This window comes from Triturus cristatus, chromosome 11, assembly GCF_964204655.1.
Source record: "Triturus cristatus chromosome 11, aTriCri1.1, whole genome shotgun sequence".
Classification (NCBI taxonomy): domain Eukaryota; kingdom Metazoa; phylum Chordata; class Amphibia; order Caudata; family Salamandridae; genus Triturus; species Triturus cristatus.
In genome coordinates, this window is record NC_140594.1 from 269,733,568 (window position 1) to 269,744,786 (window position 11,219).

An 11,219-nucleotide genomic window follows, 5' to 3' on the forward strand; every position below is an offset into this window, starting at 1 on the left:
TGTCCACCGGAAATTGTGTGGCCATTTCAATGGAAAATCTGCTGATTGAAAATCACAGTGGGCTACCACTTTATGCTTTAGTTATGTATTTATTAGAAGGGGTAGTTTTTAAATATGATTTGATACATTCCTGCCCTTGCAGTGTTGACAATGCTGTTAATGAACTAAGAGGCATGACAGTGGTCAGGTATATCCTATATGTGGCTAGATTTGTATTATATATATAGAGCAAGAGTTTAGTCTTTAAATCAAACAAAAGCGGGTTTTTTTGTACAGCAGACATGCTAAACTCTCGTATTTGACGGTGCTCTCTTACGTGACCATGAGGAAAATGGTGGCCTAGTTAATTAAAATAATTGCTCAGGATCACTCAATTGTAAACCAGTTTATGGGTCAAGAACATTACAATTATGTCGGGAAGTTTATTTAAGTCACTACACCTGCAGGTCTAGTAAAGTTTTTATGATTTTTCTAGGCCTGTTTTGCAGTAGATAAATAACAAGGTTATTTCATATCACTATAAAACTGACACTCATAGCACTGGACACATCAATGTCCTTTATTTTGATGCCATGTTTTTCAATAGTAGCAACAATGCAATAGTGCATCTCAACAGCTTCATAGAATTTTGGATAAACCAGATCATTCCGTCTAGGACCGATACTTATTTTCAGGCTGATCTTGTGTCCTGTTCTTCCATTCCATGGATCACCGGACTATTTATGGGCAAGATTTGCTCTACATTTTACACAGGACCAACTTGACAAGAGAACCTCTCAGGCCATTAGGTATGTCACATATCTGGAGGTATACATCCCTTTGGCATCACTGAAGCTGATCCAGTACAGGGTGAACGAAGACTGGACTTCTTCACTGCCGTTTTTCCTTTTTCATTTCTTCAGACATTTCAACATGGATTAAAAATATATGAAGTGCCATGCTGTGTTTAATTATTTTCTGTGTATGTTAGTTTTAAAAGGACATGCTGGTCCACGGGGCTTACCTCTTACATTTTCTTTGGTTACTCTCATGCCATTCTGGGGAACACACCACTCTTTTGGAGTTATAAGTCAGCACATTTTTATTTCCCCCCCGGTCTCTCAATTTCCCTTTAAAATGAGACTTGAGCATGGTAGTGCAAGGGTTGCAGCAAAAGCAAGTCCTGCACAAAAGCAAGGCAACAGTTACAGATGCTGGTGAATCCAATTCAAACTGCAAGGGCCTGCAATTCTCAATGACACTGCAGAGGAGTTTGTTGCTCTCAAGCATAAGGCAGATTAGGCTGCAGCACCACCATTTCAGATTTGAAGAACTAATCCAGGGTAAAATAGAAAGTAGTCTTTTGTCACCAGTGTTTCTACATCGGATATAAGCGGTCTGCAATGTTGTAGAACACTGGCTCGATGGTCAAACATGATGTGAGCAGAGAAGGATTGAGTGGGCACTGCGTAGGTACTGCAGATGGCATGGTACACTTGGTGCGAGCGTGGCTATAGGGACGGGCCCCCACCTGTCCTTATGGAGTATTAATATATACTGACTGGGGGCATTAATAGAGGCTTGAGAGATACGGGCAAGTAAGCCTTTTGCCTATTATATATATATATTTATGTTCAGAGACAGCTGAAACAGGTCAACCTATCTCAGGGTGTAGGGGTACTTGATCCTCAGAATACCCACGTGCACCTTTTTGTCATACAATGGGTGTCTATTATTAACAGGATACGGATGTGTTGCTTGGGTATTTTTATCTAAGACTTTGTCTGATAAATATCAAAAGTACACCATGGAATAGGATTGAATCCATCCTAGTTTATAGGGAACAGGATGAGACTATGATGAAGCATGCCACTAATTGATTGGGTGAGGGTCCTTTAAAAGAAAACAAGAAGGGTTATAGGATGCCTGTATGTGCTATACATACAATGTGAAACAGAGAGCGGATTAAAGATTACAATTTCAATCTAAAAGGTCTGGCTCATCCAAGAGCCTACAGTACATCAATCCCTACACTACTACACAGAGCAATCAGTTTGAAGGAAGGCCTAACCTAGGCCAACCACGAAAACAGGAACCTCTTCTCTTGAAACTCAACTCAGTCTCACTGGGTAACCCTATGATGCAGTAATGCCTCTATTTATTAACTTCTGCTAATAACCATTAACAACTTTTTTCCTTAGCCGCCTTTTTCAATCTTGCATCTACTTCTACCAAGTGACGCTTCAAGATATATTTATTTTTCTCATGGCCTTGTCTCTTGCTTCCACTATCTCTACTTTGAAAATTCCTCCAATTTCTTCTTCATTGCTTACAAGGCAATTTTAGTGGTGCCAGTCTCTTTTCTAAATATATAGGTCGGGAGCTGAAGAACCGCATCACAGTCCTCCCCTCATATCACAGCCACCTCCAACAATGGCTGAGAACACAGGTGCAATTTGCTGATTTTTGATAGCTCTCTGTGTCGCAAAGATATCTTCATGTCGTATCCCTGACACACTGAAAAGTTGCTGTCGGTAAAAGTCATCAAGATAATCAAATCCAATAATCCAATTCACACTTTGCCACCACAAATCAACAGTGGGGGTGGACATGCAGGAGGGAGGGGGAGGAGACAGTCATTAAGCAGAACTCCTTTATGTGCTGAAAATTATCCAAATCTGTTCCAACTTTGTGAAGCTCCTGTTGCCTGAACTCGATCCTTCTCCATCCATCCTGACAGCAAGTTCCTCCTACCTGCGGAGACTCCAGATCGGTGGCCTTGCCTTCCTGCTGGCCCATGGTCACTTCTGGAGCTACTGAAGACTCTCTGCACCTGAACAAGTCATCTTGTCTGGGCTTCGCTCAGCTAACAGGATGCCGGCCGTGCGGCTGTAGGCCTCGCTGTCCTTAGTCCATCAGGACCTCCTTGTGTGCTGCCTGCCCTGCGCGTGGGTTGAACTTCCTGCACCGGTGCTGCTGTGGCGGCAGTGTCAGTTGAAGGTGTGAGGATCACCATCACAACCCCCAGCCATGAGGCCTCACTGGGCGCGCAGCAGCTGCTGAGGCCTGAGCTGTGCCGAGTATGGCAGCTGTACCGCTGCAGCCACGCTTCAAGTGAAAACAAGTGGTGCGTGGTGTGGACGGCGGCTGGCGTGGTCCTGGGCTGCTCATCTGAGGCCCTTAATGCCGGTTGGGGAGCATGCTGCCGTGTAGGTACTGCCCTCTGTTTTACTGGCCAATGTGAAAGACGTGGGTCTGGAGGGAGCCGCGATGAACATGCCCCTCCTCTCTTGGTGGTGTGTCGTATTGGATCCTGGGTTGGGGCCTCGCTGAAACTTGCCTGGCTGGCCCCGCTTCCCTGGGGTGCCGCTCAGGCGACATTCGGTGGAGTGGGCCCCGGACTGGTGGACTGGAGCCTGTTGTGGGCTTGGTGCTGGGCACCCGTGGCGGCGGTGTGTTTGGCAGAGGAGGGATGGATCCAGCCCTGAGTGCCTGGAGGCGAGGCATGTTGTCGTGTGGCCCCATCTGTGGATCACTTCTGAATCGCCTGGACTGGATTAAACGCCCCTTAGTGCTACGCTAAGTTAACAGATATTAGCCAGCAGTCATTCTCCTACAGGAGACTCACTTATTGGGCTCGCTATGCACATTTCTGGGCTGCTTTGGGTATGACAGGGTTTGTGAAGGGATCCAGTGGGTATCCACATTGTTACAAAAATCCTTCTCTCCAACGGTCACCAAGATCCACGTAGATCCCCAGGGGTGATATGTGGGAGCTGAGGGCCGACTAGCGGCCAAACACTACATTTTAATTTCATGCTATGTCCCCCCCCCCATTATTGCAACCGACTCTCCAGATGCTGCATTCCTTTATTTTGACCCTTCCCTCAGGGACCACCGTGATAGGCTGGAACTTCAACGCAGTTCCTGACCCAGAGTCTGATGCTTCTACGGCCTCATACCCAGGTTGACGCATCCGCTCTGCATGTTTGCCCTCTTAGGCCGACTCAATCAGTCGGTGTCATGTATGGCGTTCCTGGCATCCTAAAGCAAACAGAAGTAGATGATGGGTGGAGCGCTGAAACTTTTCAGACACTCACCCCCAGTCACAGATCTGGGTTAAAACCGTCATCGTTCTTTAGCTCACTTCGCCACCTCCGTTTGGACACAGCTATATGCAAATCAGTCTTGACCCTGTGCCTCATGGGAACAGTCCAGCCATAACTGCCAAGCCATGTCTTCTCTGGACCGGAAACAAGCATCCTGGGACAGGTTTCGGAATAACAGCCCTCATCAGCCAGGCTATCCTGAATATAGTGGCAAAGTGAGCAACGGACCCACGTCTGGACATACCCTGCCAACTTAGGGCAAACAAAGCAAACAACAGGAGATGATGGACAGAGCGCTGAAACTTTTCAGACCATAACCCCCAGTCACAAATCTGGGTTGAATCCATCATCCTTCTTTAGCTCACTTTGCCACCCCTGATCAGACACAGATATATGCAAATCTGTCTTGACCATGTGCCTCATGGGAACAGTCCAGCCTGAACTGCCAAGCCATGTCTTCCCTCGACCGGAAACAAGCATCCTGGGACCGGTTTCGGGCTAAAAGCCCTCATCAGCCAGGCTAGCTTGAATTGCGCATAGGTCTGTTGTGGCTGCCAGCGGCTCAACTCCCTTCTGATTAGTTGGTACAAATTATTTCACGCTGCATCACTGATGATGCACCCCTCTTGAATGAATGGCGCACTCGGCTCAACACCCTCTGCCCCGTCCGGAGAGTCAGTGCCAAACACTTGCAGGTCCCTGAATGGGTCCCATTTGAGGAGGAGGGGTTACAGGCTTTCTTCCAGCTTAAGTTTGGGATCGGTGTCATCGGCGATCATGTGGGATCGAGCAAACCGTCCTTGAGAGGTCAACTGAAGGGCTATGTGCGTTGTTGTGAGGTATGCCAACTGGCACGGATAACTGATCTTGAGGGACAGATACCACAACTGGAGGCCAATTTATCCTGCTGTGACGCACGCTGATCTGAGACAGGTCTCCCTTGAGGAGGCGAAAGAATGCTGGAGGGCCTCCACCCAGAGAGTATATGAATCTGATGATAAGTCTTCCATAACTTATTCATCCAGATCAATGAGGATTTATATCGGGTCGGAGTACCCACCAGTGCATTCGTAGAGTAGAGAAGGCTCTTTCTCAGATACAAGACGTAGACGGTAAGGTGGCCTTCCTGCTTGTAGTTTCTCGGAGGCCTTCGACACGGTCTCTGAGGAGTCCTTAGATATGGTCCATCTGCAGGTGGGTCTGGGAGTTGCATTCCAATGGTCAGTCTTTACTGTAATCAGATAGCCCAGGTCTGGGTGAGCGGTGCTTTGTCTGCCTTTTTTCCTCTACCACAGGGTACGCTCCAGGGATGCCCGCTTTCTCCCGTTGTTCACCCTTGCGATAGAGCCCCTAGCAAGTCTTATACTATGCGACGCCTGGATGTAGGGATGGCAGTGGTGAAATGGCTATGAGGACCACATAGAGCTTTATGCAGATGACATCCTCCTGTTCCTTGGGCACCCCCTGACCTCTGGACCCTGGTGCCTGAAGATCTGCCATCTATAGGATGATGCATCAGACCTTCAAATCTATGCGGGCAAATCGGACCAGGTGGATTTAAGGAGAGATGCTGGGGGGCGATACTGTTGTCCGGATACCCCTACCCGGTGCAATTATTTAAAGTACCTGGGTCTTCACGAGTCCCACCTTCCCGACCTGGCTTGGGCTCTTAACTTTCGGGGGCTTGCTCAGGCTCTTTATCGGCACTTGCATTGCTGGGCCACCATCCCACCTAATCCCGTGGGGCACATCACACTGTTTAAGATAGTGTGTCTCCCTTGCAATCTGTATGTGCTGGCAAACTATCTCTATCAAATTCCCCACAAATGGGTTTACTCCCCGACTTCTAAAATTTACAAACCTTGTGTGAGCGGGTGGGAGGCATAGAGTGGCTTTTCAATCAGCGCCCAGATTCCCCTTTGATGGTGGCCTCGGAATGTCGGATATATACCTTTATTACTTGGCAGAGCACCTGGTTCCAGTTAATGAGTTGTTCACTAGGGTTTGGGACGATCCTGCCTACGGATGTGTACATGGCTGGGTCCAAAATGGGATGGTGTAGTGGGCAAAAGAACGATGGATTTAACCCAGATCTCGACTGGTTGAGAAAGTTTGAATCATTCAGCACTCTGTCCATCATTTGTTGCAGTTAGATGATCCTGCCTACCGCCTGGAACTCCATCTGGTGGGTATTGATGGTCTTGTTGGCCTCCTGTATGAAGCTTGTTTACCCCCAACATTAGCTTCCTTCACTCAAGTATCTCTTCCCTCCTCAATGGTAGCCCTGTCTTACCCATTGGGACCGCCATCTGACTGGGATGACATCTCTGTGGGGGGGTACGTGACTTTGGGGATCTTTACTCCGTGGGACTGAATTAATTATTTAGGGGACCTATACAAGGGGGAAAACCTAATGTCCTTTTAAGATCTGAAAGACAGATACCCAGTGGCTAATTTGCAGTTTTGTCTGCTTCCTTCAGTTGCCACACGTCCCTTCAATCACATATCCCCCCTGACACCCTGCTTCCTGAATATAGCCTGCTTGAAGCCAAGATCTTTTTTGGACACCTGGGGAAGGGAGCCATTTCTCCGGTCTACCGCTCCCTGGACATCCATGACCCTGACGGACTTGAACGACTCAGACAGAAGCGGATAATGTGGGAGGGAGACCTCAATGAGGACAAATGGAGGTGTGCTTGCATGGTGCCCTGAGAACTGGTGATTTCCTTCCGCATGATTCAAATAAATTACCTCCATTTGACGTATCTCAGCGCCTGCCGCTTGTATCGAATGACACCCAGAGGTCAGGTTGCTTGCATGCGATGTGCACTTTCGGCATCAGATTTATTTCATGTAGCATGGGGCTGCCCCCTTCTGGGACAGTGTGGGTCAGGAGCTCTCGGCTGTTCTCGGACGCCTTTTGGAAGTGGGCCCCATGTACCGTGCTGCTGGAGGAACAAGGGGGCCCATGGGCTGAACAAACTTCCCATGGGGGGGGGGGGCCTGTTTGGTGGCCAAGAGAGATGTTTCTCGCACATGAAGGCAACAGACACCCCCTATGATCCTGTGTTGGCGTCAGGGTGTAGACTGGTGTGCGCAACAGGAAAAGCCTATTAATGTTGCATGTGGGTGTTCCCATAAGCATGAACAAATGTGGGGAAAGTGGTTCTTTCCATGGACTGTCAATGTAATGCAGTTGCATGTCTCCGCCGTGATGTTACTATTTCTTGATGTATCACGCTACGCAGCGTTCCATTTGTATGTGCTCATGAATGTCTTTGCTGCAAAACTTGTAATAAAGTTGGTTATTAAAATAGAAAAAGATCCGAATCAAATTTATGGCGCCAATATTATGTGGCCCTCACCTGCCAAATGATGAGGGGGAAGCACCATGCCCCTTCAGCTTCCTTCATGGGCTGGAAAACTCCTCCCCAAAATTAAATAATATTGCTTCTGGTCGAGTAATGCCACGGTGTCTCAGGTGGCTTGTCGCACTCCACAATTCCCCTCACTGGGTAAAAAAACTCAAAGGAGTGCCACCATCAGTCCTGTTGTCTTCTGTGCTGAGGTACCATAACACGCTAAATGAGGAAAACATTTCCGATACCAGGCCTCTGTTTTTCACTTCAGGGACAGCCACAGTGGTGTGACTAGAAAAAAAATATATATAGATACTGCTATTTAAAAAAAAAAAAAAAAAGTCTGATGCTCCCTATACCAGAACAAGCAATAACTACAGGCGATGTAGTCATAGATGTGCTCATATATCTGCTATAGTTTTGATATACATTTTGCTACTGATTTACCAATTATCAAAAGAAGAGTTAACATAGTCTCAAAAAATGGGTGAACAAACAAAAATGGAAACTACTTACATTGGTGTACGCAATGTGAGACACAGTCTCCTGCCAAAAATCAACAACTCTACAGTATGAAGACATTCAAAAAATGACAAAGAGAAAAATTGAGGCACTATTTTAGAATGCTCACGAAAGCCTAGCAACCGCTCGCATATTAACAGCAAAGTATTTTTGGACCGAAAAAAGCAAGAAAATAAAAATGTGTATTTTGCAGCGGCAATCAATGGATCAGTGTCAATTCTTCTGTAAACCACTGTACTTGGAGAGCAGATAAGATAATAAAAGTGTAGATGGTGCCAAAATCCTCCGAAGGAGGTCAACTGTTTACGCCTGTGAAAGTAAATTCTAGAAGAATATTTTAAGAATATTCATTCACCTTTTTAAGAAGCAACCAAAGTATTCTGATGTAAGACACATGCAATATACTCACGAATTGGTGTGCAGATATTCAAAGGTCAATTGGGCACGATTTAAACTGCTGTAGTTTGCAAACGCCATGATGTCTTCTCCTGCTTTCTCTCTTGCAGATTCCAAAAACCTAGCAACAAGAATAGCTGAATACAGTTTCCTGGCTCAAACACTCAATTTACGTTCAATGGTTTACTTGACCAATTATATGAAACTTAAAGCAATTTATAAAAAAAAAAAGCCAAAATGTTGAATCTTCTATCGATTATATGTTAAATTGACAAATTACGTTAGATTTTCACTGGCTGTCAAGTGAGTGTCCTTTATGGAATCTTTCCGCAAAACCCTTTGTCGCACAAGTCCAATTATTTTCTACTGCTTCTGGGTACTCTCTAGATTCTTACTCAAATAACTGTTGAGGTTCCTGCAGGACCACAAAGAATCTGGCCTATGGAAGGCAAGCCAGAAAAAGTATGTTGCTGCTTGTTTTCTAATTTTGTAGAATTCTCATCCAAATGCTGGGCACCAAATGGGCCAGGTACTACCTGGATGAAAACAAAAAAATAAAATTACTGACTGGCTCAAATAAAAAGTGCGTCACTATCAATAGCTGACCTGATTCGCCCTTACTGCAACTTTAGTCAAATATTTTATTAACAACGGTCTTCTTCGTGCCACACTAGAGTCTACATGCTCCAAACCCAACTCAGGGGAATTTCACTCTTGCTAACTGCTTTGTCATAGTTCATTAACTTGTGCTGTGCTTTCCTAGCAAGGCCAGGCTATGCGAATTAACCTCTGGGACCTGAAAGCGCCTGGAAATCCTGTTGGGTGATTAGCCGTGCTTTGAAAAATCCATATTGATGGACTGTGTTATATCTACATCTCCTAACATAACCTTGTCTCTCTACAGGAAATTATAACGTTGTTTGATATTATCAAAGCCCGTAGAAAATTTCTCCACTTACCCATTACCCTCTAGCAACCACTGGGACAATCCTAGTTCTTGGAACAAATATTAAATACTCATAGCTGCCTGAATCTCTCTGATCACCAACAGACATCTGATCCTTCTTGGCCCAAAAAGACACCTTCCTAAAAACATCTGAACCTTTTTGCGTTCAACGGTAACTTGTCCTTGGCTGTACCAATTGCAAAGGCAACTGACCCTCACCTGGAGCTTATTCATTATAGGGCCCTTCTGGAAATCAAACTCCCTCCAACAACCAAGTCTCTAGATCCTTGCTAGCACCCAACTACATACTCAATCCAAAGCAATTGTCACTTCTGGTCCTAAACTACCTATACCATCTCAATAATACAGAGTACACATGGTTGCATTGAACTGGTACCGATACACATGGCACAGGTTAGAATAAGCTAGAACATGTACCAATAAGCATGTTCAGTTAACATCCTTTGTACACTACAACTATAAAAATGTATCATTAACAACAATACATCACAGCTTTGGATACCCATGTACAGCTGCTTTTTTAAGGAGGGAAAAAATGCAACCATCTATATTTCTCCTTACACCTATTTGCTTCAATATGAAACCAAATAAACCTCCTACTGACCCATATGCTGTTTCTAAGAGCAGTATAACCATACTTACTAACTCAGGACATCTGTCACTATTTGAAGGTTCTCAAAAGAAATCTTATTCTCATATTCACAAGTTATTAGTCCTTGAGCATTGCCGTAAAAAAAAAACAGCAATTTATTTTCCGAGGTTCACCTACCCTTTAACACAGACAACCCCCTAATAAATACTGTCCTCACTGACCTTTGCTCTCTAAGCCAGGTGGCCACTGCCACCTTTCGCTCGCTCTTCCCGCACGCAGTGCTCTTTTGGTTCCTCCTCTTCCGGTACGAGCTGGGTCCGCAGTGCAGTCTCTTCCGGTCGCCCCGCGCCTCCGCCCTCCCCGGAGACACGTGTTTCGACCTACGTTCGATTCGCCCTGTGACTTGTGCCCGAATGCATGACTAGCGACTTCCTCGTGTCATCTCTGCTCGCTCTTTGCTGCTACGACAGTCCTTGTTATACTCTTTTGGCTCGAGCCCTTGTCCTACCTTAGCTTGTTGCAGGTAGTTGATTCTGCACAATGCCTTCCCCTCTGCGTTCTGCAAAGGCACGCCCACAATCCAATAGACTAGCCTCTATAGAGGCGACGCACAATTTAAAGGCGGGACCTCCACGGACAAAATGGTAGATGCTGGCGAGTATCCTCAGCTTAGTGGCCGTCTTTTAGCACGTGATCAAGCGCCATTTAAAGCCGGCGGCCGGAGAATTTCCTTCCGTGGGATGGCGTCTGGATCAAGGGGGGGTTGGCTGGACTGCCGCACCCCGCTTGCTGCTTCCAAGATGGTGGTGCGTAGAGGAGGAGCGGATGAGGTGCTGCCGCTGTTGTTTCACCTGAGGTTTTGAACTCATGGAAAAGACGTAACTTGTAGGGAAGAGGCTTGTATTCTCTTGGGAGGGTGCGGGTTCCGCGCGTTTTTGTGAAGAAGCGTCTCTGTTCCTTCAGAGGGGATTGGGGATGGGCGATGATAGCACGGCCTCTCCTCCCTAACGTAGGAGGGGCTGGGAGTTGCATTTTCCCTCGAGTTTTGTAAGGAGTGGCTCTCTGGGCTTTTGTGGGGTTTTTTTTTCTTTCTTATGGGGGATGGGCCTAGGTGGGTTCTGCGCTCTTTTGCTCAGCGCGTAGAGTGACTGTTCTCTAGTTAATTTAGAAGATAATTATTTTATGTTCGGGGGAGGGGGGTGTTAGGGTTTAATAAATAGACTAGCTGTTATATTTTTTAAATTAAACGTATTGAATGTTGAACTACTTGGGCAAAGCAAACGCGGTGGGGAATG

The 11,219-nt window shown here is 46.2% G+C and overlaps 1 protein-coding gene across 5 annotated transcripts in view; it reads right to left on the reverse strand.

Moving 5' to 3' along the window:
- Window positions 1-10,550, reverse strand: part of MORC2 (MORC family CW-type zinc finger 2) — a 403,660-nt gene extending 393,110 nt beyond the window's left edge. For 2 of the 5 annotated variants that reach the window (XM_085634756.1, XM_085634754.1), the window contains exons 1-2: window positions 10,433-10,550; window positions 8,379-8,486 (exon numbers count right to left, since the gene is read on the reverse strand). In XM_085634756.1, the coding sequence (XP_085490882.1) occupies window positions 8,379-8,446 (68 nt within the window). In that variant the 5' untranslated portion in view covers window positions 8,447-8,486; window positions 10,433-10,550. Of the gene's footprint in view, window positions 1-8,378; window positions 8,487-8,760; window positions 8,902-10,145 lie in introns of all 5 variants that reach the window. The other 3 variants (XM_085634752.1, XM_085634755.1, XM_085634751.1) reach the window with 3 other exon arrangements.
- Window positions 10,551-11,219: the final 669 nt, after the last annotated feature.